This window comes from Rhipicephalus microplus, chromosome 6 (genome assembly GCF_043290135.1).
Source record: "Rhipicephalus microplus isolate Deutch F79 chromosome 6, USDA_Rmic, whole genome shotgun sequence".
NCBI classification, from domain to species: Eukaryota; Metazoa; Arthropoda; class Arachnida; order Ixodida; family Ixodidae; genus Rhipicephalus; species Rhipicephalus microplus.
Window position 1 is genome coordinate 176,866,745 of NC_134705.1, and position 22,308 is coordinate 176,889,052.

The following is a 22,308-nucleotide window of genomic DNA, read 5'->3' on the forward strand; positions in this document are numbered from 1 at the left end:
GCATATCTTATTGCGCCACGTGCGCGTAAAATGGTCAGACGTAACATGACTTTGGAGTCACTTGCCCTCAATAGAACTTGTCTTGTCTCATTAACTGTTCTACCATCGCGAACTTTGATAATGTCGCTTGCATTGGCAACTACTGTACCAGTTAATGCAGAACATAAGCTGGTGTAGTTCGGTGCAGAACTAGGCCCACAGTACAAAAATTAATCCGCAATGCAATATTTAAAAAAAAAAACTGAACCTGGCTTACCAACACCGAAGTCGCCAATGACAAGCACTTTGAACAGGAGGTCTTCAATGTCATACTTCGTAGAGTCAAACGATCCGCTCTGCCTGTTCGCTTCTTTCAGAGATGACATGTTCTGAACAGGGGAAAAAAAAAAAAAAGATGAATGTAAACAAATGTGAACAATGGACACCTTCACAACGACGCCCAAATTATAACATCAATTTAGAACACTTCATGCGGACAGCTTTGCACATCGGCCAAACGGTACATTTTCGATCGCGATCGAAGGCGCACAGCGCGACAAGTGTATGCAATTATTGAATCCTGTGGTTTCAATCGCAATTCTAAGCTAGAGCACACGATAGTGGAGGGCATCGAGCTGTTTTTTATCGCCATCCGCGATGCGCCAAGTTTGTAGCACAACGTTCCGATTAAAGTTATGCAACCGAAACAAGAATCAAGCCGACGACCTCGATCTAACTTAGCCGCCGCGCGCGACAGGCAATGCACGAGAAAATTTGTAGCGTAGAACTAGGAAAAGATTTAAACAAACGCGGAGTATTAAGTATTACGGGCCCTCATTCAGCACTTCGTAAGAGGAAGGGAAAAGGAAAGCCGAGCAACCGCACAGCTGGAAACCACCTAAGTGCCAATTAAACTAGTTTCGCAAGAAAAACAACGCTGGAACCAGTCACGAGAGGTACTCCTAGTAGAAGCATACCGCAGGATTGCGCTTAAAAATGCAGAGACAGTCATCAACTGGCCAGGAGAGATCCCGACGGTGAAATGATGGGGCAGGAAAGACAGGCGATGCGAGATAACGCGGTTTGATAGCGATAATCAGACTTCAATATCAGCCTACGCTCGCAGCGAAAGTACGGTTTCTCAAGGGTGCCAGCGTGGCCGTGATCAGAAAGTTTTGAAAAGTGCCGCAATAATCTCCCGCTATTTCTTAGGAATGCGCCTCCTTCTGGGACCTGACAACAACAATACGATCGACATTTTCGCGAGCGAACACGAGGAAAAAGATTTTTACCTTGGCGGCGAGGATCCATGAGAAAAAGAAACGGCGTTTATCGGAGAAGACCGGTTGCAGTGACTAAATCCAATACCCGTAGCCGCATCGTGCCACTTCCACGCGCTTTATTGACTCCTTTATGCGCTAAAGAATGCGCGCTCACAAACACACATACACTGCTACCTGCTGCTGCTACACACAACGACACACACACGTGTCTCAGCGTTCTCGTGAGTCACCTGGCGACCAAGGGCCAATAGGAATCGCACTCGCTCAAATGATTGGGTTAGATGTTCTGTGATTGGGTGGCGTGATTACAACAGCTATGACGACAGCTCAAAGAGCGTGACGACCATGGTGACGATGCACGCTTTTTCTTTACATTGCTCCAGTTCCTAAACGTCTAGCTTACTGTAACAGAACCATACCACGTTGGACAATTTGATGTATTTTTTTTTATCTCACCGTGCATTCAGACTTTGTTTTAAAGTTAGAAGAGAAAACAAAAAAACAGTTTCGCAGTTTGGGAAAACGAAACCGAAAGTAAACTTTAGGACTAGCATTTTACTCGTACGTGTTTAGCTCTTCTAAGCGGATGCGAAGCAAGCACTCTACCTCTGAGCTACACCCCCGTTATACTTCTAAGCGGGTTATCGCTCTAATGCTATTAACGTGTTTGTGCTGAAACATCGCAGCAACAACTTCATAAAGAAAAGCTTTCCTACGTGATCATGTTCATGTGAGAAGAAAGCGTGTCGTGGAGGCATTTCACCGAGTGATTCTTCACGCGTGGCAACGGCAGTGGCATGTGCGAAGAAAAAAAAAAGTGATGAATACATCAGAGGTTGTGATGGAAGATAAAACCCTCTTTTCCCGAAAGTTGATTATTCACTGAGAGTACAGCGTAACTGTGAGGTAACGTTCAGCTGGCGTGAGAAGTCGTCGTTCCTGGAACTGACGCTTGTGAACTTTGCGTTGCCCGCTTAGTAGCGCATGAACTGGAAAGTAGTTATGTACCACTGGGCGAAAACACACGCGCACGTAAAGTTACTGCCTAGACACAAGGCACACTGAGCAACACGAGCGCTTCCCGTTTCATCTACGCTATTAATCTGACATAAAGCTAACAAATATTTGTTGTCACCGTGGGAATAACTAAGCGCTTATTTGCCTCATCGACTTCTTTCTCTTATCGGGCGTATGGGAGTTAAGAAATATCGACAGCTGATAAGGACAACACACGGCCGGCTGCAACATTATCAGGTTTTGCGCAGCAGTACCTAGCGCTGCCGATACGACGCGTGATCATTTAATAAACGGGAAATGAGAGTTTGCCGCCACTACCCGTTGCGAGCGCTGTCGTCGGCATCGTCACACTGATCACGTGAGTCGACCCCAGACCGCGTTGGAAGTCGGAAGCCTTCATAACACGCGCTGTGCGGGCCGGCGTTGTTTCTCCGTGCGAACTGCTGATAGTAGGTTGAAAGGAAGCTTCTTCGTAGGTAAGTGTCGACCCTTACCTCGTTTCGTTCTTAGTTTTTGGCCGAAGCGCGTATTGATTCATAATCGTTTGCGTTACAACGCAGTAAGAACGCCGGCAACATGGCGCCTCGTTGACGCCTTTGTTCCGGCTCGAAGAATGTCGACGTGGTAGCTTGATAGAGTTAACGCTGAATAGGGTGATCTCAAACGCGGTTGTTTTGTTGCGAGCCCTGTTGTGTAAAGTACGGATCGCTATCTGTTATCTCGGACGCGTTTCAAACGTTGCGGCCGCCCCTTTACAGGGCGCGGAAGAAGCCAGGCCACCATCTTGGCCGGGGGCGAATGTCGTGCCGCACGGCACGCACATTTTTGTGTCGGCGCACATATCGATTTCTATCTCGGTTCTTGCGGGGGGAATTGCGCACTTCGGTCGCCGCCGTGTGAGCTCGGGTTGCTCGTTGCAAGTCCTTTCTGTGGACTGTGTCCGTTTCATACGTTCTTCCAGTTCGCGCCTTGATTGCGCACGTAATCGTTCGAAGAACGTGAACTCGTGGCAGTAGGGTTGCGCGGCAGCTGTTGAGAGGACTGACGCATTTTCTTTTCTCTTTTCTTCCAGGCTTGCGCAACAAGTAACAATGGTAAGTTTCTTCCGTGTTTGCATTGTCGAGTTATTCAGCCACCCCGCGCAATTTTCTTATTTGAATGAAATGGTCCTCGCCCTGTATTGTGCGACTCGGCGCAGAGGGGTGGTGTATCGGCCCGAAAGCGTTCCGTTGCTTTCGGGCTGAAAATGGACTTCTAGCTAAGCACTGCGCGTGTAAAATTTCGTTTCAAGCCGACGCGGAGCTGCATAACGTCTGTGTGTTAACGTTGGGCCATCTGAAGAAGCGCCGCATGTGACGGAAGCCGTAGCAATGGCGCTTTATTGTACTAAATTGCTGCGTTTTGCTTCTGATACGTCTATTCTCTGCTTCGTTCGTACTAAAAATGGTAAATGTTACCCTTTTTTTTTTTTTTTGTCAACTCGGGCGATGCTGCGCTTGTTTTCGACTTGGCAGGCCGAAGCGTGCGTGTGAATGTTATTTTATAAGCCCTGTCTTTAAGAAAACTTTCGACCAAACAAACAGCCCAAGGTTGATCCCGATACTCCTAGCTCCATTTTTGATCTGAGAGGTCCTTGACCGAAGATAAGAAGGGGCACTGCCAGACCATGTGCTCTAGATTGCACATCCCCCCCCCGCTCCCAGTAATCGTGTGCTACAGTGCATAGAAACCGTAAAAAAGAGGCAATGCTGGCATACGCCACCTTGAAAGGGTTCCCCGCGTGCGATAGTTTCCTCTCGGGTTTTGATGTCACGTATAGCTGTGGATGTTACCAGCTGCAGCAAGAAACGGTTCCCTGGAAATTTTCTAATCGGAAATGTTTGAAGTGTGCATCTCTTCACTGTTCTGATTGCAAAATAGAAAGCCACACCAGAATTTGCTTAGATGGAGTTGAGTTCATGAAAATACCAAAGCAGCGTGCAGTGTTTTTTGTTTTATTTATACTTGACAAATTTACTAATAGAGGCTACCCACAGCACTTGTGAATTGAAACTGGATATTTAAGGTCAAGGTAATGCTGATACGTTCGTTTTCACCATCTCCAGCTTGAGTTGTATCGGTGTAATTTATACCGAATGCATAGGTCAGAGCCAACATTGTCCATACAGGCCAGATTCGTTGCAACGTGACGTGGGTCATCTCGAGCTATTGTTCATACTTTTTTTTTTTTTGTCGTGTTAGTTGTGATCCTGAAGTACAGTTGGTTGGTTGCAAAACTTTATTGTGGTCCTGCTAGGTGCACGCAGCGGGAGACTCCCACGTCGAGACCAATGGGCCAAGCCTATTGGCTGCTCTGCGGGCCTGCTGGATGGCCCAACTGAAGTGCAGTAGTGACTAATTCAATCTTTTAACAAAGTCGTTGCAATTTTCATGTGTATTCAAGGCTTTGTAAATAAAGTCCACACTTGTCGGGTTAGGGGAGACCGTGCATATTTTTTTCTGTGTCCGTTGCGTTTCAGCCAAAGCTGTACGTGGGCAGCCTTCCCGAGGGGTGCGACACTGCCTCGCTCGAGGCCCTGTTCGCCAAGTATGGCAAGGTGGAGGAGTGCGACATTGTCAAGAACTACGCCTTCGTGCACATGAGCTCCGAAGAAGAGTCCAAGCTGGCCATCGACGCGCTGCACAACTCGGAGTTTATGGGTGGCAAGATCACAGTCGAGGTGAGGTTTTTTCCCCGTTGCCGCAAGCTAGCGCCCAAGACAATAAATTACTTGGATGGATAAACTGTACTCTGAAACTATACCCCATGCCCCGTCGCGGTGGTCTAGTGGCTAAGGTACTCGGCTGCTGACCCGCAGGTCGCGGGTTCGAATCCCGGCTGCGGCGGCTGCATTTCCAATGGAGGTGGAAATGTTGTAGGCCCGTGTGCTTTGATTTGGGTGCACGTTTAAGAACCCCAGGTAGTCGAAATTTCCGGAGCCCTCCACTACGCCTTCTCTCATAATCATATAGTGGTTTGGGACGTTAAACCCCACATATCAAACTATACCCCACGACAGCTTAAGGGATCAATGAGATAATCAATGTTAGGTCTTGCCCAAAATTTTCCACAATTATCAAGTGGCGACATTGCCGATTTTTAGGGTTTTCAAGTTTCGGCTGCATTGGTGTCTGGCTACCTCGGAAGGCAGTGTCCTTCATTTTACCCTGTTAGAAACCGCATAGCCCTAGTAGACTGTGTGAAAAATTTTACGTTGTGTGGCAATTTCAAGGCGGTGTCGCCACCCACATTTTCTTTTGCACCTTTTCTCGCTTCTCAAGTGTGTTCTCGTAGTCAGCTGGGTGCCTTTGTATCGTGGTAGAGTAATTTATTATTACTTAATGATCACTTTGCTCTTCAGTGTATCATTAAGGGGGGGAATAATAACCAGTATTGGACAGATGGATAGATTACAACGGTAGTGTTGAGCCTAGTTGGGTTTAGACTGCGTGCACACTGTCACCAGCACATTGCAATTGGTCCAAGCATATTGGTAACACACAGCGACCACTGCGTTTCATCTTGCGCGTGTTTATGTGCCTGAACTTTTCTCTGCGAGGGATGTACGGGTATACTGTTTGCAACTGGCAACTTGGTGCCAGGTGATTTCTTAGCATGCGACAAATGCTGCTGGCAAAACAGAAGGTGTGCGAGGGTTCAAGGCTATAATTAAATGGCACATGGGAACGGGTTTGTTTCATTGGCACTGCGTCACGCATGTTTACCGTTTCGAAAAGATCAATTTGGTTGTCAGAGCCGTGCTTGACCCAGCCAGCAGGCCCCAGTGTCTGTGCGGCTATGCATTTTAATGCTTTTCGCATTTTTCTTGTACAGGCTTCGCACAGCAAGGTCCGTCCCAAGCCTGGCATGGGTGGACGCGGCCAGTGCTACCGTTGTGGCCGCCAGGGTCACTGGTCCAAGGAGTGCCCACGAAACCCGTAAGAGCTCGCTCACTTCCCGGAACAGCCTAGCAGAGACAGGTGCACTAGGTGGCTCATCGAGCGCATGTGCTGTGCTTTGAGTTTATAGCCTCTGCGGTTGATGCTCGTGCATTCAGTCGGGTAAAATATATGCATGGCTCTACATAAGTCGCAGTTGCACCGCAAGGGAGAAGCAATAATGCAATGGTCGCAAATTGCATTGTTATACCAAGTGAGCCTGGTGGCTAACTCCGATCTCTTCAAACTGTCCGACCACTTCAAAGAGAGCAACTCTTCTCGCACAGTACCTAGAAGTGTATGTGAGCTGCCCGCCGATCACTACAGAGATAGCCAGCGATCGTGACCGCTCCCTTACTAGCAAAAGTCGATGGTTGTTGCTTAGCAATTAGGGGGAGGGGGGGGGGAATTGCAGGTCGGCATGTATGATCTCTGCTTTAACAGTTTTCACTCTTGCTCGCCCGCTTTTACCCGTGAATAAAACATGCAATGCGCAGGTTTATGGTATCAAATTTTAGTTTATGCGGGCTATAACGGCGAAAATCTGCCAAGAGTATCCATATAATATCTACGCCATAATAAGGCTATTGCACAATTTAGTTGACTGTGTTCGAAAAGTGCAGCAAATGTTGCCTCAGAAATTCTTTGAACAGGGCAACTGCTCAGAACATTCCTACTGCTCAAAACTTGCTTAGAACGGCCCTTGTGGCTCTATAAGCCTGCTACAAAAAATGCATTTGCCTGCTCCCAAACCCATGTACCCTGTTCCACCCCTGAACTATTGCATCATTTAAGATTTTTAGGACTATTTCCCAGTCCCCGCGGTGTCTGCACAATCTGTCAGCAACTGTACTTTTGGCCATGCTAAAGAGCTGCGTGTTCTGCATCGTGTCCTTCGTTGTGTATTCGTTACAGAAGACCTAACATTTTTCAATTTTGTCTTAAATTCTATTTATTGCAGCCATTCCATGTACTTCCATTTGTACATTAAGTGCAATAATGTCGCGTGGGTGTACTGATTTGTTTGGTATTAACATTTTTGTCGTGTTGCAATGTTCGATGCCAATGGCCTTCAATAGCAAGTGACGGGTGAATGACTGGTGCTTCCCAAGCGGCTCCGATGGCTTCGGTGTTAAATGGAGTGGGCATTGCTTGCAGGAACGCGCGTTTCGGGTCTGGTATGCCCATGATGCCTCCCGGTGGTGGCCCTCTGTCACGCTACCCCAGTGTTGGAGGACCCGAGCGGCTGGGCTACGGCTCCGGTGGGCCCGACCGGTTCATGGACCGGGGTGGAGCCTACGGCGACAGGGGCTTTGGGGGTGCGCCCGGCTATGGCGACCGCATGCGACCCTATCCTGATCCATACGAACGCCGGGCTGCTCCGCCACCGCCCCCGTCAGCTGCTCGCGACGACTTCTACTACTATCGCCGACCTTACGAAGACTTTGGGTGAGCATTTTTCTTGCTCAGCAGAAAAATTTTGCACCCGTGAGCAAAAGTACATTGACCTCTGCCAACCTAATACCTTTGCACTCTAGACCATTTCTTACGCTTTGTCAGCATAATGCTTTTCACTGCAGGCTGCTTACAGCTGAACGGCGATTTCCACTCGCACGTTCATGGTCGGTATACTTTTGCTCGCGCGTGTACCTGTAACATTTAGACTTTAAGCCTTGACGAGAAAGCAAATGAATGAAAAGTGCTCGTGGGTTGAAACGAACATTAAAGGATAGTGTGCAGACAGGTGCTAGTAGCTGCTCCGGATCGTGTAGCTACGAATCTAGCAGCTAAAGGTAAGGTTGTGTTTTGTGTAAGAGTTGAAATATGACGCGAAACGGTTGGCTGGAAATTCTGCACTTCCGGACAAAATGCTTGGTTGAGGGCAGACATAGAAGTTTCACTGTCTGGGTCATGTAAAATATTAATTGGGCATGAAAAAGCTCTGCTGCTTGTATAGTTGTTTTATAAGGTAGGTATATTGGGAATTGATATTTATGATTAGCAGCGTTACTGTGAAGTAGCGTAGTGGCCAACGTTGGGTGGTCTTGTTCCTTCAGGAGCAGCTACTACGGCTCTCAGGACGGTCCAAGCCAGAGCTATGGCAACGGCTACAGGTGAGCCGTCTCTACGCCACTGTTGTGCATGAAGCCCAAGTGTTGAGACTAATTGCTTTATTAAAGATGGGCTGTTTTTTGGTGGCGGCTTGGTAGTTCCTACCCTCAGTCGGGCGTGTGAAGCATGCGCGACTGGAGAAGGGGTTGGGGGAACGAGAGATGCAGCCACAGTTCAGTTGCATGAATTTACGATGAGCAGGGAGAAGACGTGGCTCGCTCCAAAAACTTGCTGGCAGTGCTGTGCTTTTTTTCTCTCCCCTCTTCCTGGCGCTCGGGTTGCCCGTGTGTGCACGGCTAACGCGCAGATGCGTGCCCTCTCTCTTCTCCAGTTATTCGACCGAGCGGACGGCGTACCCCAGCGCGTCGCGTACCCCCGCGTTCTAATGAGAGCGCGCGCGCGTCTCTGCACGAGCGGACTCGGGGGCAGTCTCTCCTCACGGACGCGCTTCACGGACTGGCGGAGGTCGCGTCGTGGCTAGCCGGACGTTGTGCGTGTACCGCCGCTGCAGTGAAGAGGCCCTCGCGACATAACACACACACACCTCTCTTCTGAACTTTTTTTTTTTCTTATGCTTTCTTTTTCATCACTGAAAAAGGAAAACCTCATCACTGTCATTGAAGTGTATATGCTTTTTTGTTTTTCTTTGAGAAACACTACCACCCCCTCGTCATGTGAGTAGCAAAACATTTTCTTCTCATCACTGTCTCAGTAGAGCTGCTTTTCTTTCATACTGACTGTGAATAAAGGATGCGGTGTGTCGCAGGCGTTGCACCCTGTGTTATGAAGTGGCGTGTCAAGTTTTCTCTTGGGGGGAGGGGGTGTTGTTCGGCGGGCTGTGTACGGTCGCGGTGACGCACCATATCCAGCGGTCGTTGCGGGGCCTGCTACTCCGCTACGAGAGGGGGGACGGAGGGATGGACCGTGCCGTTTTACGCAATGTTCTTGCACGCGGTCTCGAGAACAGAGTTGTTCTCGGCTTCATGCCAGCCTAGGTGGAAAGAAATGTATTTTTGTAAAAAGTGGCCCCTCGAGCCATTTCGCGGGCAAGCAAGTGAGGGTTCGACAACGTGGCACAGTGGACAAAGTTTCCACATAGTCCGCATCTGTAACAGCCACTCCAGGAAAAAACATTAAAGCAAAACATGACTTGAATCAAACTTCTGCAAAAAGTCGCGTGTTTTACACTGCATCATGCCTAGGGCTAATGCACTGCCACAATATTCAGTAAGGCTTGTGTGTAGAGCCTTATTTCTACTTTTTTTTTTGCATTTGGGCTATAATATATTTAACTTATATTCACATTGATAAAGCATGGGTGTCTACCCCCATGTTAGATGCTTGCCTTTGTAGAATTGAGAATTCGGGTCGAAATCGTACAAATATAGTGTCAAATTTCTAGACATTTTCTATCTGATAAACAGCTCACTGTACTTGCAGTAGCTCGGCTGCGGAGCCCTACATATGTCCGCTCTGTACGAAAGTGCATTTCTGATTCACTAGGGACCGTGTCGGGTAACTGGCTCCGCCGACGGTCTCTTGCGCGCACAGACGGAAGAGTGTGTGTGTGTGTATCGATTGCGCACCATCTGCGAGAAGGAGCGCAGCCTTTCCCTGTTGAGCCAGAGCCTGGTTTGGCACTGGGCGGGGTCTCTCTTTCCCCTCACAGGTTCTGGCCCACGGCTCGCAGCGAGTGGACAGGCCCGCAAGACTTGTCCGCTAAGGTGGTGGTGGTGGTGCTCTGGTATGTGTTGCACGTGCCTTCTTTTGCAGGTCTTCCCGCCAGTTTCCAGCAGTGGCGGACGGTCGTCGTCAGAGTGTGCGTTAATAAAAGCCGTTTACTTCAGCCCAGTGTATCTTTGCTTGTGGTTGCATGATTGCCAGTTGAATCTTTTGTGCTGCTATGGCGTTTGTGTGTATTGTTGCAGTTGTTCTGGAGTTTTTCATAGTGCCCTGCCATTGACAATGTCCTCTAGTACAGTGGATATACAGTAAGATTTTTTTTAGTTAATTTCCATTTCATGATTGACACTGCTCTTGTGGTGTAATACTGCAAGTCGGGCAAAAAAGTGGCGGCGTTGCAGCCACCCCGGGCTTTACAGAATTTTCAAGAGAATGCGGTTGTATAGGACATTAGTTTACATGGGACATTAGCAGTTGTATTCTAGTTACTCCTATACAGCGACGATGCGGTTCTGCTTATGCTTTCAATAGTAGCACACTTGCCCGCCCCTTCAAAGCTTCGACTGGCCTGTACAGCCGAGCCGGTGCTGGCACAATTCCACGATCTGCTTCATGGTGAGGCTGGTGGTCGAGCAGCATTCTTCAATGGCGGCAACCATGCCCGGGCAACAAATTTACAAAGAGCGATTTTCAAGATTGCTGCATTGCAGTGCATTGTGGACAATCGTGTGCCCTCACGTTTCGCCTTGGATAACGCGCATCAGTGATGTGTGCGCGATAAACGATGTGGCGCCTGCAGTGTATCGGAGAATCGCATTGCGCGGAAGTTTGTTGCATTTTTCCTGCGTAGCCCGCGTACGTGTTGCAACACATGGTCGCTGAAAGTCGACGTCACCGTTGCGACCGGTCTAATCGGGAAATACTCGGATGGATGTTAATGTATGTGCGCCAATTCGCTCGTAAATCAACCTTGCATGCTGGATCAGGCGAGAGAAAGCGTCAGTGCGACGCGCCCTGCCGAGTATGGGCGCAAAAAGTGGACCGCCGTAGATTCACTCCCCCCCCTTTTTTTTTGATTGTTGGCATGGCAACAGTATTGAATTACATAACTGCAGCGCTACGTTCGCACCATGACAAAAATGGTGGGTAGATTTTTTTTTTTTTTAGGCGGGACGCCGTCTGAGAATACTTGTTGCCGAAGAGTAATTGCGGTAGTGCAAACGTACTTTATGTCGATCACCATTTTATTCTGTTCTAATTAAGCAGGGCTTCCACTCGCATATGGCTTGTCTGTTCTTGATTGAGGCTTCCCAGTTCGACGATAGTTATAGCGCGAGAACAAAACGACGACAGAGTTTCGTGTCCTTGTCTCTGTGTCGTCGTTTTGTTCTCGCGCTATCGTCATGCCATACCAACTAGCCCAAGCTGCCACACTTCTAAGTTCCCAGTTCGATTGCGATGCCGAGTGATCGGCGCAGTGCGACGAAACACGAGGGCGAGGCCTGACTGGTGCGCCAGGAATGAGAGGCTGAGCCGAGGAATCCAACAGTTTAGCGATAAGTAGGTCGTTGAGCGGGTGGAAGCCTCGGTGGATTTTACAAGTGGAGTGTTGCTAGGCGAGTATGCACTTTTATATTTGCCAAGGCTGACCCCAATGTGCGAGCAGGCCGAATTCGCTAAGCGCGAGGAGCGGCATCATCATCGCTGTTTTGTTTTTTTTATGTTCAGGGGTGCGAGCAGTGGCGAAGTCATATGTCGCATCATCATCGCTGTTTTGTTTTGTTTTTTAATTTATGTTCAGGCGTGCGAGCAGTTGCGAAGCCAGATGTGGCATTCCGATCGAGCCCATTCCGCCCCCCCCCCCCCCGAACTTTTTTTGCCATACAGCGCAATTAAAATGACCATTTGCACGTCCGGTCCCCACTTTAGATCAAGGAGTGCTTCCCTCCTAAAACAATTACATTGAAAATTATCTGCATACAAGCCTGGGTGTGAGAGAGAGCACTACGCCCTTCTAGTACGCTGTAGCAGAACTGGCGGTACACCCAACCTCTCCGAATTTTTATATTTTGCTTACGTATGTATACACGCACACATACAAACGTATGCACGAACACAGATACGGTTGAACCTCCCGACGGATGTACCTGGCTACGCCCCTAAAAGCTGGTGACCACATATCCTCAGAAATGGTTGCACCGGTATGCATTTGGCAGAAACGTGTGCCCGACTCACGACCTCCTTTAGGTGGCCTGACTTGTCGAATGAGTGGCGCAAAAATGTTCGAATTTCTGGGATACCAACTATATATAGCTCATGGACTGAAAAAAAAAAAAAGTGCGCATCATTACCTTAAACTTTCCTTATTGCGCGAATGCTCTTTAAAATATTCACTGTCGATAGTGCGGCAAATGCAGTCGTTCGCCGGAGACGTCAAATTTCTTCGTTGCCTTGAGAATTATTTGTAGCTCCTTCAAATTTACTATCCCTAAGCAGCGGCATAGCCTGGAGCTGACACAAGCCCGTGCCTTCCCCGATTTTTTTTTTTTTTTTTTTTTTGGTATGGCATGTAGAGCCCAAAATGACGCTTGACCACACCTACCTGTCCTATCCCCACTTTAGAGAAAAGGTTGACCCCCCCCCCCCCCTCGAACAAAGTACTGCCTACGTTTCTGCCCCTAAGAGCACTGCACCCCTTGTACACAGTGACCGGAAAATATGCGAGGCCGGTTAGGATTTTATAGCAGAGTCAATCCGGATCCAGAGTTTCATATAAAACCAAAGTATGCGCTCCATTATATTTTCTTTAAAAAATTGTTCGCCAATAGTGTATTGGACCCCTAATATTGTCGAGTGATCATTAATATCATCATCAGCAGCCTGACTATGCCCACTGCAGGACAAGGGCCTCTCTCATGCTTCGCAGGCCAACTCTGTCTGTGCTTGCTGCGGCCGCTTTATAGCCGCCAACTTCCTAATCTCATCTGCCCACCTAACTTTCTGTCTCTCCCTTACCCGCTTGCGTTCTCTGGGAATCCAGTCAGTTACCCTTGGTGACCAGCCGTTATCCTGCTTACGCGCTACGTGTCCGGCCCCTGTCCATTTCCTCATCTTGATTTCAACTGCCAAGATATCCTTAACTCCGGTTTTTTCCCCTGACCCAGTCTGCTCTCTTCTTCTCTCCTAAGATTACACCTATCATTTTCCTTTCCATCGCTCGCTGCGTCGTCCTCAACTTAAACTGAACCATCTTTGTAAGTCTCCGGGTTTCTGCTCCGGAGCTAAGTACCGGCAAGATTCAGCTCTCATATTTACCTTCCTCTTGAGGGATGGTGGCAATCTACCTGTCATGATCTGAGAGTGGTTGCCGAATGTGCTCCACCCCATTCTTCCAGTTACTTCAATCTCGCGGTTCGGCTCCGCGGTTACTACCTGTCCTAAGTAGACGTATTGTTTTAGATTACGAGTTAAGGATAGTTAGGGTTAAAGTACCTTTGTAACCTGCGCTTCGTCGATGACATTTAATTGCTGAGTAACTCGGGGAATGAATAGTAATTCACGATTACTGAATTAGTCAAGGAGAGAAGGTAGGTTGTTATTAAAATTAATCTGCAGAAAACGAAAGTAATGTACCGCAAGCTCGGAAGAGAACAGCGCTTCGATATAGTTAGCAGTGCAGTTGAAGTTGTAAAAAGTAATTAAGATTCAAATATTCTTAATAAACAAATTGACAAATTCCCTTTTTAGTTACCTGATTTTTTACCAGTCCCCCAGGGCGGGTGTGGGTTGCTAGCGCTACCGACCGCTGCTGAAAAAAATTTCTTTCTATAATTTATCTATGCAGCTTTTTCAATCATTTCACCTTTCTCGCTCTTTATTTACGTTTCATCTTCTCATTGCTTAGTGGGGTCTTAAGCTTCTCTTTATACTGAACAGTGTGGCCAATCGCCCTTCTGGGCATGAGCCACTTTTTCCTAGGCGATAAAACATTGATTCCACTCTCGCTACAGTGGGTAACTGCCAGAATCGGGCAGGGACAAGCATGGCCGGTTTGGCACTCCGGTGCTAGGCGCCTCGCACCATGTCGAAAAATCAACCACATAAATCCGGCGCGCATTCCGCGACTGCGTCTAAATCTCCCAAACGACGACCGTCCACGAAAAGCTCCGAGGCCTCGCTTGCCACGAGCTCTGAGGAACACTCGGAGGAGGCCGAACGGCGGCCTTCTCATCCTACGCCCCAGCGACAGCAACAACCCCAGCAAGAGCGGAAACCTCAACATCAGCAAGTGCAGCAGCCCCAGCAAGAACGGCATCCTCAGCAGCAGCAGCCACAGCAAGTGCAGCAGGTTCCCATGTTTTACCAGGCCCACACGCCCATGCTCCCGATGCAGGCTGGCATGCAGGTATATCGTCACAGACTCCTTGTAAGATGACGTATTTGTATAAATTATTATAAAACGCTACAATACAAATAGGTGGAAACGAAAATGACAAGCGGAGGCGGGGTTCAGCAGGAACAAACGGTTCCCAGGGGAAAATGTCTAACTGCGAATCCAGCTGGTTTCAACTGGCATTAGATGGGGTCAACTGGTCCCAATTGTAGGCCAACCAGTTTCAGCTGGCAACAGTTAAAACAGTTTATTTTGACTAAGGGCATCTTAGTCGAAATCAAGAAATGTCCGTAAACAGTGCTTTGAAGCGAGAAGGCACGACTTTGTGGGTTATCGAACCGTGGGAGAGGCAGGGGCTGATGATGATGAAAATGCAAGATTTTCACTTTTAATCGCAAATTATCCTACCGCAAAATACGTACGCCATCGTTGCCGCGAGGGATTGGCGAGTCGGAAAAGAGAAAGACATACATACAGGTGACGCAGATACATAGCGAAAAACTTGCTTTGAAGTTTCCGCGCTAAATTATTGTAGAGTCTTGGGTTTTGAACGCGTCCGCTAGGGCCGATGGCTTTGGGTAGAGTGCGTACTACTTTGGGGAATGAAAATGAAGATTCTGATTTCACATTAAGAGTTTGAGAGAGTTTTGTTGAGCGAACTCGATGAGCACGAGAAAAAATACGCACAAGCAACCAAACTGAAATTCGTGACGCAGCATCGACATTCAGGCACTGCTGTTTTGGCGCGAAATTAAGAAATCAATATTTATTTCACCCGTACTTTATTATTTCTTTTCCAATAAAGAAACCATAATCGCGAATTTAACAACAAATTTCTCTCAAAAAAAGTTCATCACTGTGAGCTGAAACACTTAATAAACAAGTTTACACTGATATATTACTTCAGGACTCTACACTTTTGCAATCACAGGTTCACCATGACAAGAGCAAATCAAAGTCAAAAGATTTAAGGAGGCACTGCTTCACCATTCATCAGCCTCAATTATGAAATTACATGCGCAGTAGCTTTGTTGATATTTTCCTGCTGCCATTGTTCAACATAACGTAGCGGCCCTGACATGACAGTTCTATTAGTGTTGAGGAAACAAATTTACCGCATCTCGTGTTACGCATGCGGTGGTGCACCACGCAACTATCATCCTCAGCAGCCCGACTACGCTCGCTGCAAGACAAAGGCCTTTCCCATGTTCCGTCAATCAACCCGGTCTTGAGTTCTCTGCTGCCACTTCATACCTGCAAACTTTGTAATCTTATCTGCCCACCTACGTACGTTTCTGTCTCCCTGTCACGCGCATGCCTTCCCTTGGAATCCTGTCAGTGACCCATAATGACCAGCGGTTATCCTGCCTACGCGCCCGGCTTATGCCCATTTCTTCTTGATTTCAACTATGATATCCTCATCCCCCGTTTGTTCCTCGACCTGATTTGATATGTGGGGTTTAACGTCCCAAAACCACCGCATGATTCTGCTCCCCTTGGTTGTCTCTTCCTGGGCGTAACTACAGTCAGAAGTCAAAGGCCCCGCCCAGACGACAGGAGCGCCGCAGCCGATCACCTCGGCGACTAAATAAATAGTCCGTGTCATGCACGGGGCAATGTTCTCCAAAGGCGGGCTCACTGGCTGTCCGGCTCGTGACGTCAGTCGGGAGTGCGTGCTCATTGGTGCAGACTTATGTGCATCTGCCTTCGAGGAGGAAATGCCGCGTGCTTCTAAAGTTTTATCGGGCTATAGTCGTTTACTCAGGGGATGGCTATAACTGCTCATTTGGTTAGGTTGATTAATAGCAAATTTCTGCAATTCTGCCAGACGTACCAATGAACCTACCCATATGCTTTCTCTCACTTTTTAGATGATGCTTACTTAATTAAAGCATGCCGAGAATGTGACCATCGGACACAGCCTTGAAAATGAAGAACATTACGTGACAAAAAAGTTGAAAACAACGAATGGTTAGGGTCTGGATTAAGGGGCCAAAGAAAAAAATTCTTGTAGCGGTGGATTAGTTTTTCATAATGCCAAAATCACCACGTCTGCCGCGAGGTGACGTTTGGTCAACGAGAAAAGGCGCAAAAAAAAAAAAAAATGTGGGTGGCGACGCCACATTGCAGTTCTTGCATTGATTGCCGTGACGCTGATAATTTTGAAGGCGCCTATTATATGGACAACCTAGTTCCTAATCAGTAGATAACAAGTAGATTGTCATCTGGGGTAAGGGTAAAATACTTGGCATTCCAAGTTTCAAAGAATTTCGTTGAACCAGCGTGGTGCGACAAAATACGAACGAAATCCTTCCCAGTCCATGTCTGTCAAGGGCGAATATTTCAGCAGGAAATTAAAAATGAGACTTTAAACCTAATTCATCAGTCTATTAATAAGCTTATGATGGTGAAATTGCAGAGCATAATTTATTAGTGTAAACTGATTTATTGTTTTCATCTGAGTGTCACTTTAAATTATGAGTGTCAACAAATTGCACCTATAGTTATGTCAAGCTTTAGTTAATAACTGTACAAAGTATAGCCTTATGGGTCAAGGGACAAATTGAGTATGAATTAGTTTAAGTCCTCTGTCTTTATCTTAATGTCAACCCAATGAGAGTTATTGACTTTGATTCATTCCGCAGGCAATTTTGACCATTTGCGTGAGGCTGGGCGGGACAGAAATGCCCCGATCTCCCACACACACACAGGGAAAGGCATGCCAGAGCTCCCCATCTCCCCACACCACAATGCAACGCGACTTTACACCCCCATGACAAAATCCTGCTGATGCCTGTTGTCTCTGAAACACTCAATGCTCTTAGATCCAATTAGTACAGTACACTCGCTGTGCATGACGTTGACTTGAAACAAACTGCCCGATACTCACTGTGCCAGGGTCAGGTGTTCGTGGACCCGAACGACCCAAACACACTACACTACGAGGGCTTCGACCCCGGCGCACGATTCTCCAAGCTGGCACCGCCCCGAGTGCCACCACCACCGCCAGGGGTGATGCCTAACCCGGCCCAGTTGGCGCTCATGCAGGGGTACAATGTCGTGGTCACACAACGCAAGTCCAACGTCATCTCGGGTGGATCCAGCGGTGGCGTAGATACGAGCTGCACCCTACAGTGATGTCACGGTCACCTGCCATCTTGAAGGCGCCTTCTTAAATTTGTGCGGAGATTGGAATTCTCGCAACTACACCGCCTCATTGGATAGAGTAAATTGCTTGCATCGCTAATGCTTCTCCATTTTCACTCTGATATCCAAATAAGGCGCAAGTTCGGGGGAAGACGGAATCTTGGAGCAATGGAAAATCCTTGCAACATGAAGTGTCACCGGAGCCAACGTTTTTACAACCAGTCCCGTCTTCTTCAAGACTGCAGCGGCCTACCTCCAGGCAGTTACAGCCTTGAAAAAGACGGGACGGCTTGGCGATACATTGGCTCCAGTGACACTACATGTTGCATAATTTTTTTCATGCAGTTTCACTCTAAACTTATTTTTTGTGGCTGTTTGGAGCATTCATGTTGAATGCAGCCTCGGTGCCGTGCATGTTATTTCTGAAATGCCTTTGCAGTTTTTCACATGGCAGCCTTTTAGCCAGGTCGGCCTTCCAAACAAAACAGAGGACATATATTCAGCGAACCAGAATGGACTCAAGACAACAGCAACTCCTCTGAATCTGTAAAGTTTGAATGATGTAGTTATAAATTTTGCATGTGTACAATGTCTGAGAGACTAACCTTTAATTCAACATATATTATGTATCACTTACAATATGTTTGAAAAGTTTTCATATCATGCCGGCATTCTTGTTGAAGGAAAGCCATGAAAGTGCTGCTGATTCATTCGATTTAACTGAACACTGGTTATGAAGCTACAACCTGCTTAGTTTTCAATGGCATTCGGATAAACCGTACACATACCTAAAAAGGTTGCAGTTGTAAAAGCTTGTTGCAAAGGGATATACAGTACTGAGCCGCAGCTTCAAAACTAGTCCTCGGATTAGAGTGCTGCACATGACCTCATGTGTAGTTTCTTTTTTCATTGCGCATTTCAGCAGCTGCAATCACACTTTGCTCTTTTCATGCAAACACTAAGAAAGTGCGGAAACGTCGCTCCGAAATTGCCAAGGCAAAAGAACACATTTTATTCTGTTGCTTCTATCAAAAGGCAAGCCTGAACTATTATGAAAGTACCATATTATCCATTCGAGAGGTTCAATCACTTTCGATTTCAGATGTCCCTATTAGAAAATCCTCTGCAAAAACTATAAGTGCAACAAAGATACACAGACATTCATTGCAGTAAGTCCGACACTTGCAAGGTAAACACAAGAAAGCCCGCAGTATCTTCATTAATGAACAGTCCTAACAACGAAAGGTATAGTTTATATTCATGCAAATCAGCCACAGTGGCAGTGAGTTCGCCAATGAATAGATTTTACAATGAATAGATTTAAGTCTAAAATCAGCACAGCTGACATACCAGTGCATCGGTAGTTGACATACCAGCGCATCAATAAAGACTGTGAATACATGGCACATCCAAATAAAGTGGTATTAAAACCAAGACTTCACACTAGCCTGATCAAATAGTCCCACAGGTGAAAAAGTTACAAGATATATGCACAGTGTTATGGGCCCTTGGTCATTTGATCCACAATAAAATGAAAAAAAAAAGCACAAAAACTAAACATAGGAGCACGACGGAATACCGCGCATTTGTGTAGTAGTTTCTCTGTAATCAAGGGTGAAGATTAAAGCGTGGCTGTGATGCCGGATTATAGGCAGTTTCGGAATAGGGTACGCAAAGCTTCGCATTTTTCGCCACAGCGAATGCATCATAAGCTATATATCCTCTTTGGCAAGCACGTTAAAGGCGAAAACGCTACGCACCCTAGCCCTAAAACTGTCCATCACAACGGACCGTTGTCTATCTCAAAGGTTCTTTCTCATTTTTTTTTCGAGCGTGCGCTGTACAAAAATCTTCTTGGAGAAGCAGCATCGTCAGACAGTCGAAGCGATCCGTCGCAACTTCTGGCCGTCCTGGCGACTAGGTTAATGTCGACGCAGATACCCAGTTTACTTCACGGTGACGCCGTCAAATCGTACCTCGGTCGCCTACTCGACCACACCGAAGTAACGGAGCACATTTTGCGTGTAGCGGGGCAAAAAGACGTAAGTGGTGTAGCTCGACATGGCGACCACAGCTACTAGCCCGATATCTGATAATGAGGGGTTAAGGAAACGCTAGACGCATGCAACAGGCGGCAAGCGCTGCGCCAGCAGTAGAGCAGAGAACTAGAAACGGTGACCCGACACGGCCATAGAACACCTACCAGTTTATCGCTTGCCCGCCGCTTCGATGGCACTGATGACACCACCATAGCGGGCCACTGAAGTTGCACGCAGCATTAGCTTAACTACGTCGTCGCGCCCCTGTATATGGTCAGTGGCTCTTCTATCATCTATTTCATCTATCAACTAGATAGATGAAATAAAGAGCGAAAAAAGGATACTGAACACCCTCTTCTCCCAAGACTCCAACATGTAGAGGGACGTGTGAAGATCGTACATGAAGTAGTACCACTTGATCTTCTTGTACAAGCGGTTTAAAAACGACTTCATCTCGAAGCGAGGCACAACACTCGGTCAGTAACCGACCCCCGAGCAAAGGTTGAGCTATGGCGTTTTACAAAACGCGTCCGAGAAGCACCGCTTTGCTGCACGTTGCCTTCGGATTGCTCAACTTGTGTGACACATTTTTTTTTCTTTTTTTTTTTTGCACACGCTTGGTTCAGCTTGACTTGCAGTGGCTTCGCAACAACAAACAATAGCCGCAACAAACACAAGCAAAAAATAACAACTGGAACATTAGGTAAGTTAAAAAACTCAATATTTACTTTGAAACAAATTTAACTCCTTCATTATTGTTAGCAGTGGCGGTAACTTAAAATAGTTTCAAAGTTTTCTATTAGGTATTATTTTTTATTAATATTTGCTACAAAAAAACTTTTGAAACATCTTTGCTAACTAAAATTATGTTTCAAGTTTATAAAAGTCAATTTATACAAATTAAAAATAGCATTTTAAAATTATAACTTAGAATACGCAAACGTCAAGTTTTATAGCGGTGAGTTTGTCGTCACCATGACCTACTACACTCCTGACCTGCCCAGAGAGCACCTCTTCCAGCGCCCACGTTCTAGTTCATACCTTCTGCCGCTAGGGCCGTCACCTACGAGCGGCGTGGCGCTAGGCAGCACCTGTTCGCTGTCGTCTGCTTCAGCCATCGCTGTGGCAGTGCAAATCGTTCTTATTGTGCATGAATTGTGTATGAATGTGTAAAATATGGCAAATAAAGCGATATGATTCCTCGTCAGAGTTGGCTGCATTCGTGTGGACGTTTGAAGCAGAAATAGAACCGTAAAAAAAGCACACAAAGGGTCACAGTGGCAAGCAGACGGGAACTTTTCTACAAATGAAGGAAAATTTATTATGAAAATATTTCTTGAATGAAAACGTAGTCCAACGAGATAAAAAAACTATTGTTAGGCATTCATTGTTCACACTGAATCACGATGGTTCCAGACGATACGCATACACAAATTGCAGAAGATACGCAGAAACACAGTAGGTCGTGTGCAGAAACTTGCAGACGGCAGATAGCTGCAGTAGTCAGCTCTAATAGTGGCCGCGTGCAGTTTTTTTTTTTTAGATGAGCTGACACCTCAAATGTAAGTATGGTGTATTGCTGCGTGCCATATTGCAAATCGGAACAAGGCAAACAAAGTAAAGTAAGTTTTCACGAGTTTCCTGCCACAGACATACGGGAAGAATGGATCGAGGCAATTGGAAGAAAAGGTGAGTCTTGTGTTTTTGAGAGTCGTTTCAATTCAGAACGAGTTGCAAGCTAGCAAGAAGCACCAGGGTGCTTTAGTAAACTTTATTTCCGTGTGTTATGCTAATTCACTGAGCTAAAAAACATGAAAGCTTTTTTAAAGTACCGCGGCTAATATGGCAGGCTCCACAAATAGTGCCAAGAAATTTAAATATAGCACACAAGAAAAAAGTAAATATACGAAATCTGTAAATTATGTAAAAATGCGTAGCGGTGGGTTGCGAGGGGTTCGAGCACCCTTCCCGAAGGCTGCCTCAACAAATGCCGCCGAAATCCATAAAAAAATTAATGATATGAAATATTTACGTGCTGCCTCCACAGTTTGTCTCTCTGTGTGTGTGTGTGTGTGTGTGTGTGTGTGTGTGTGTGTGTGTGTGTGTGTGTGTGTGTGTGTGTGTGTGTGTGTGTTTAGCGATGGACAACTCTTGAACACTGGGTGTCACTGAAGTTAGCGACCGAATTTGGTCAAATGTATTTCTCATCTCAAACCTCTATCTTCCCATACAGCTTTGTTCGTTTCTGTATAAGCTTACTTAAGGTAATTAGAAACGTTACGCCGGTAACGAAATGTGGCGATTAACTGTTCACTCTATATAGGGCTGGCAGGCGGTCGGGTATAATGACATAATTGAAGTCCTTCGTGCAATGAGCCCATCGGCTCTGTGAGGGTTAAGAGACCCAGCCGGTGAAACCGAAATGAGGAACCTGGAATAATCAGCGACAGATACTCTATTTATGTGCGTGCTGCATCTGAGATTACATCATGCATGACAAAGATTCGTTTTGGAGAATGCAAAAGAACAAAAACCACTGAAGTCATCGTCGTCAACGGCGGAGTCATTGTACAGGTTAGAGGTTTGCGCTCTAAACCAAGACCAAGGCGCTCAAGTGCGCCTCGGTTTCGGCTCTGTCGTATTGGGTCGCGCTTCGTTACTGAGCAGCCATTAGGAA

At 46.8% G+C, this 22,308-nt stretch overlaps 4 protein-coding genes across 12 annotated transcripts in view; 2 read left to right on the forward strand and 2 right to left on the reverse strand.

Moving 5' to 3' along the window:
• The window catches only part of LOC142765682 (ras-related protein Rab-32B-like), a 30,826-nt gene extending 29,325 nt beyond the window's left edge, over window positions 1–1,501 (reverse strand). For 2 of the 6 annotated variants that reach the window (XM_075867115.1, XM_075867120.1), the window contains exons 1-2: window positions 1,272–1,497; window positions 257–368 (exon numbers count right to left, since the gene is read on the reverse strand). In XM_075867115.1, coding sequence (XP_075723230.1) covers window positions 257–365 — 109 coding nt within the window. In that variant the 5' untranslated portion in view covers window positions 366–368; window positions 1,272–1,497. Of the gene's footprint in view, window positions 1–256; window positions 369–956; window positions 1,220–1,271 lie in introns of those variants that run through there. The other 4 variants (XM_075867116.1, XM_075867119.1, XM_075867118.1 and 1 more) reach the window with 4 other exon arrangements.
• A 1,103-nt stretch (window positions 1,502–2,604) lies between these two features.
• On the forward strand, window positions 2,605–11,363 carry LOC119167066 (RNA-binding protein 4.1). Of its 4 annotated transcripts, none has more exons than XM_075867112.1 (7): window positions 2,605–2,755; window positions 3,352–3,373; window positions 4,799–4,999; window positions 6,154–6,257; window positions 7,416–7,706; window positions 8,315–8,371; window positions 10,039–11,363. In XM_075867112.1, exons 2-7 carry the CDS (start codon window positions 3,371–3,373, stop codon window positions 10,244–10,246), a joined length of 864 nt encoding a protein of 287 aa, XP_075723227.1. In that variant the 5' UTR covers window positions 2,605–2,755; window positions 3,352–3,370; the 3' UTR covers window positions 10,247–11,363. The 4 variants fall into 4 exon arrangements, with proteins under 4 accessions (XP_075723227.1, XP_037274379.1, XP_075723229.1 ...); XM_037418482.2 differs by having other exon boundaries at window positions 2,606–2,755; window positions 10,143–10,215; XM_037418481.2 differs by lacking the exon at window positions 10,039–11,363 and adding an exon at window positions 8,701–9,157 and having other exon boundaries at window positions 2,608–2,755.
• Window positions 11,364–13,930: 2,567 nt separating this feature from the next.
• Window positions 13,931–17,692, forward strand: LOC119168280 (uncharacterized). The gene is made up of 2 exons (XM_037419683.2): window positions 13,931–14,457; window positions 17,344–17,692. Exons 1-2 carry the CDS (start codon window positions 14,134–14,136, stop codon window positions 17,581–17,583), a joined length of 564 nt encoding a protein of 187 aa, XP_037275580.2. The 5' UTR covers window positions 13,931–14,133; the 3' UTR covers window positions 17,584–17,692.
• Window positions 17,693–18,580: 888 nt separating this feature from the next.
• On the reverse strand, window positions 18,581–20,224 carry LOC142765683 (serine palmitoyltransferase small subunit A-like). Its single transcript, XM_075867121.1, has 2 exons — window positions 19,976–20,224; window positions 18,581–19,681 (listed from the first exon to the last, which is right to left on the reverse strand). Exons 1-2 carry the CDS (start codon window positions 20,082–20,084, stop codon window positions 19,578–19,580), a joined length of 213 nt encoding a protein of 70 aa, XP_075723236.1. The 5' UTR covers window positions 20,085–20,224; the 3' UTR covers window positions 18,581–19,577.
• Between the last annotated feature and the right edge of the window lie 2,084 nt (window positions 20,225–22,308).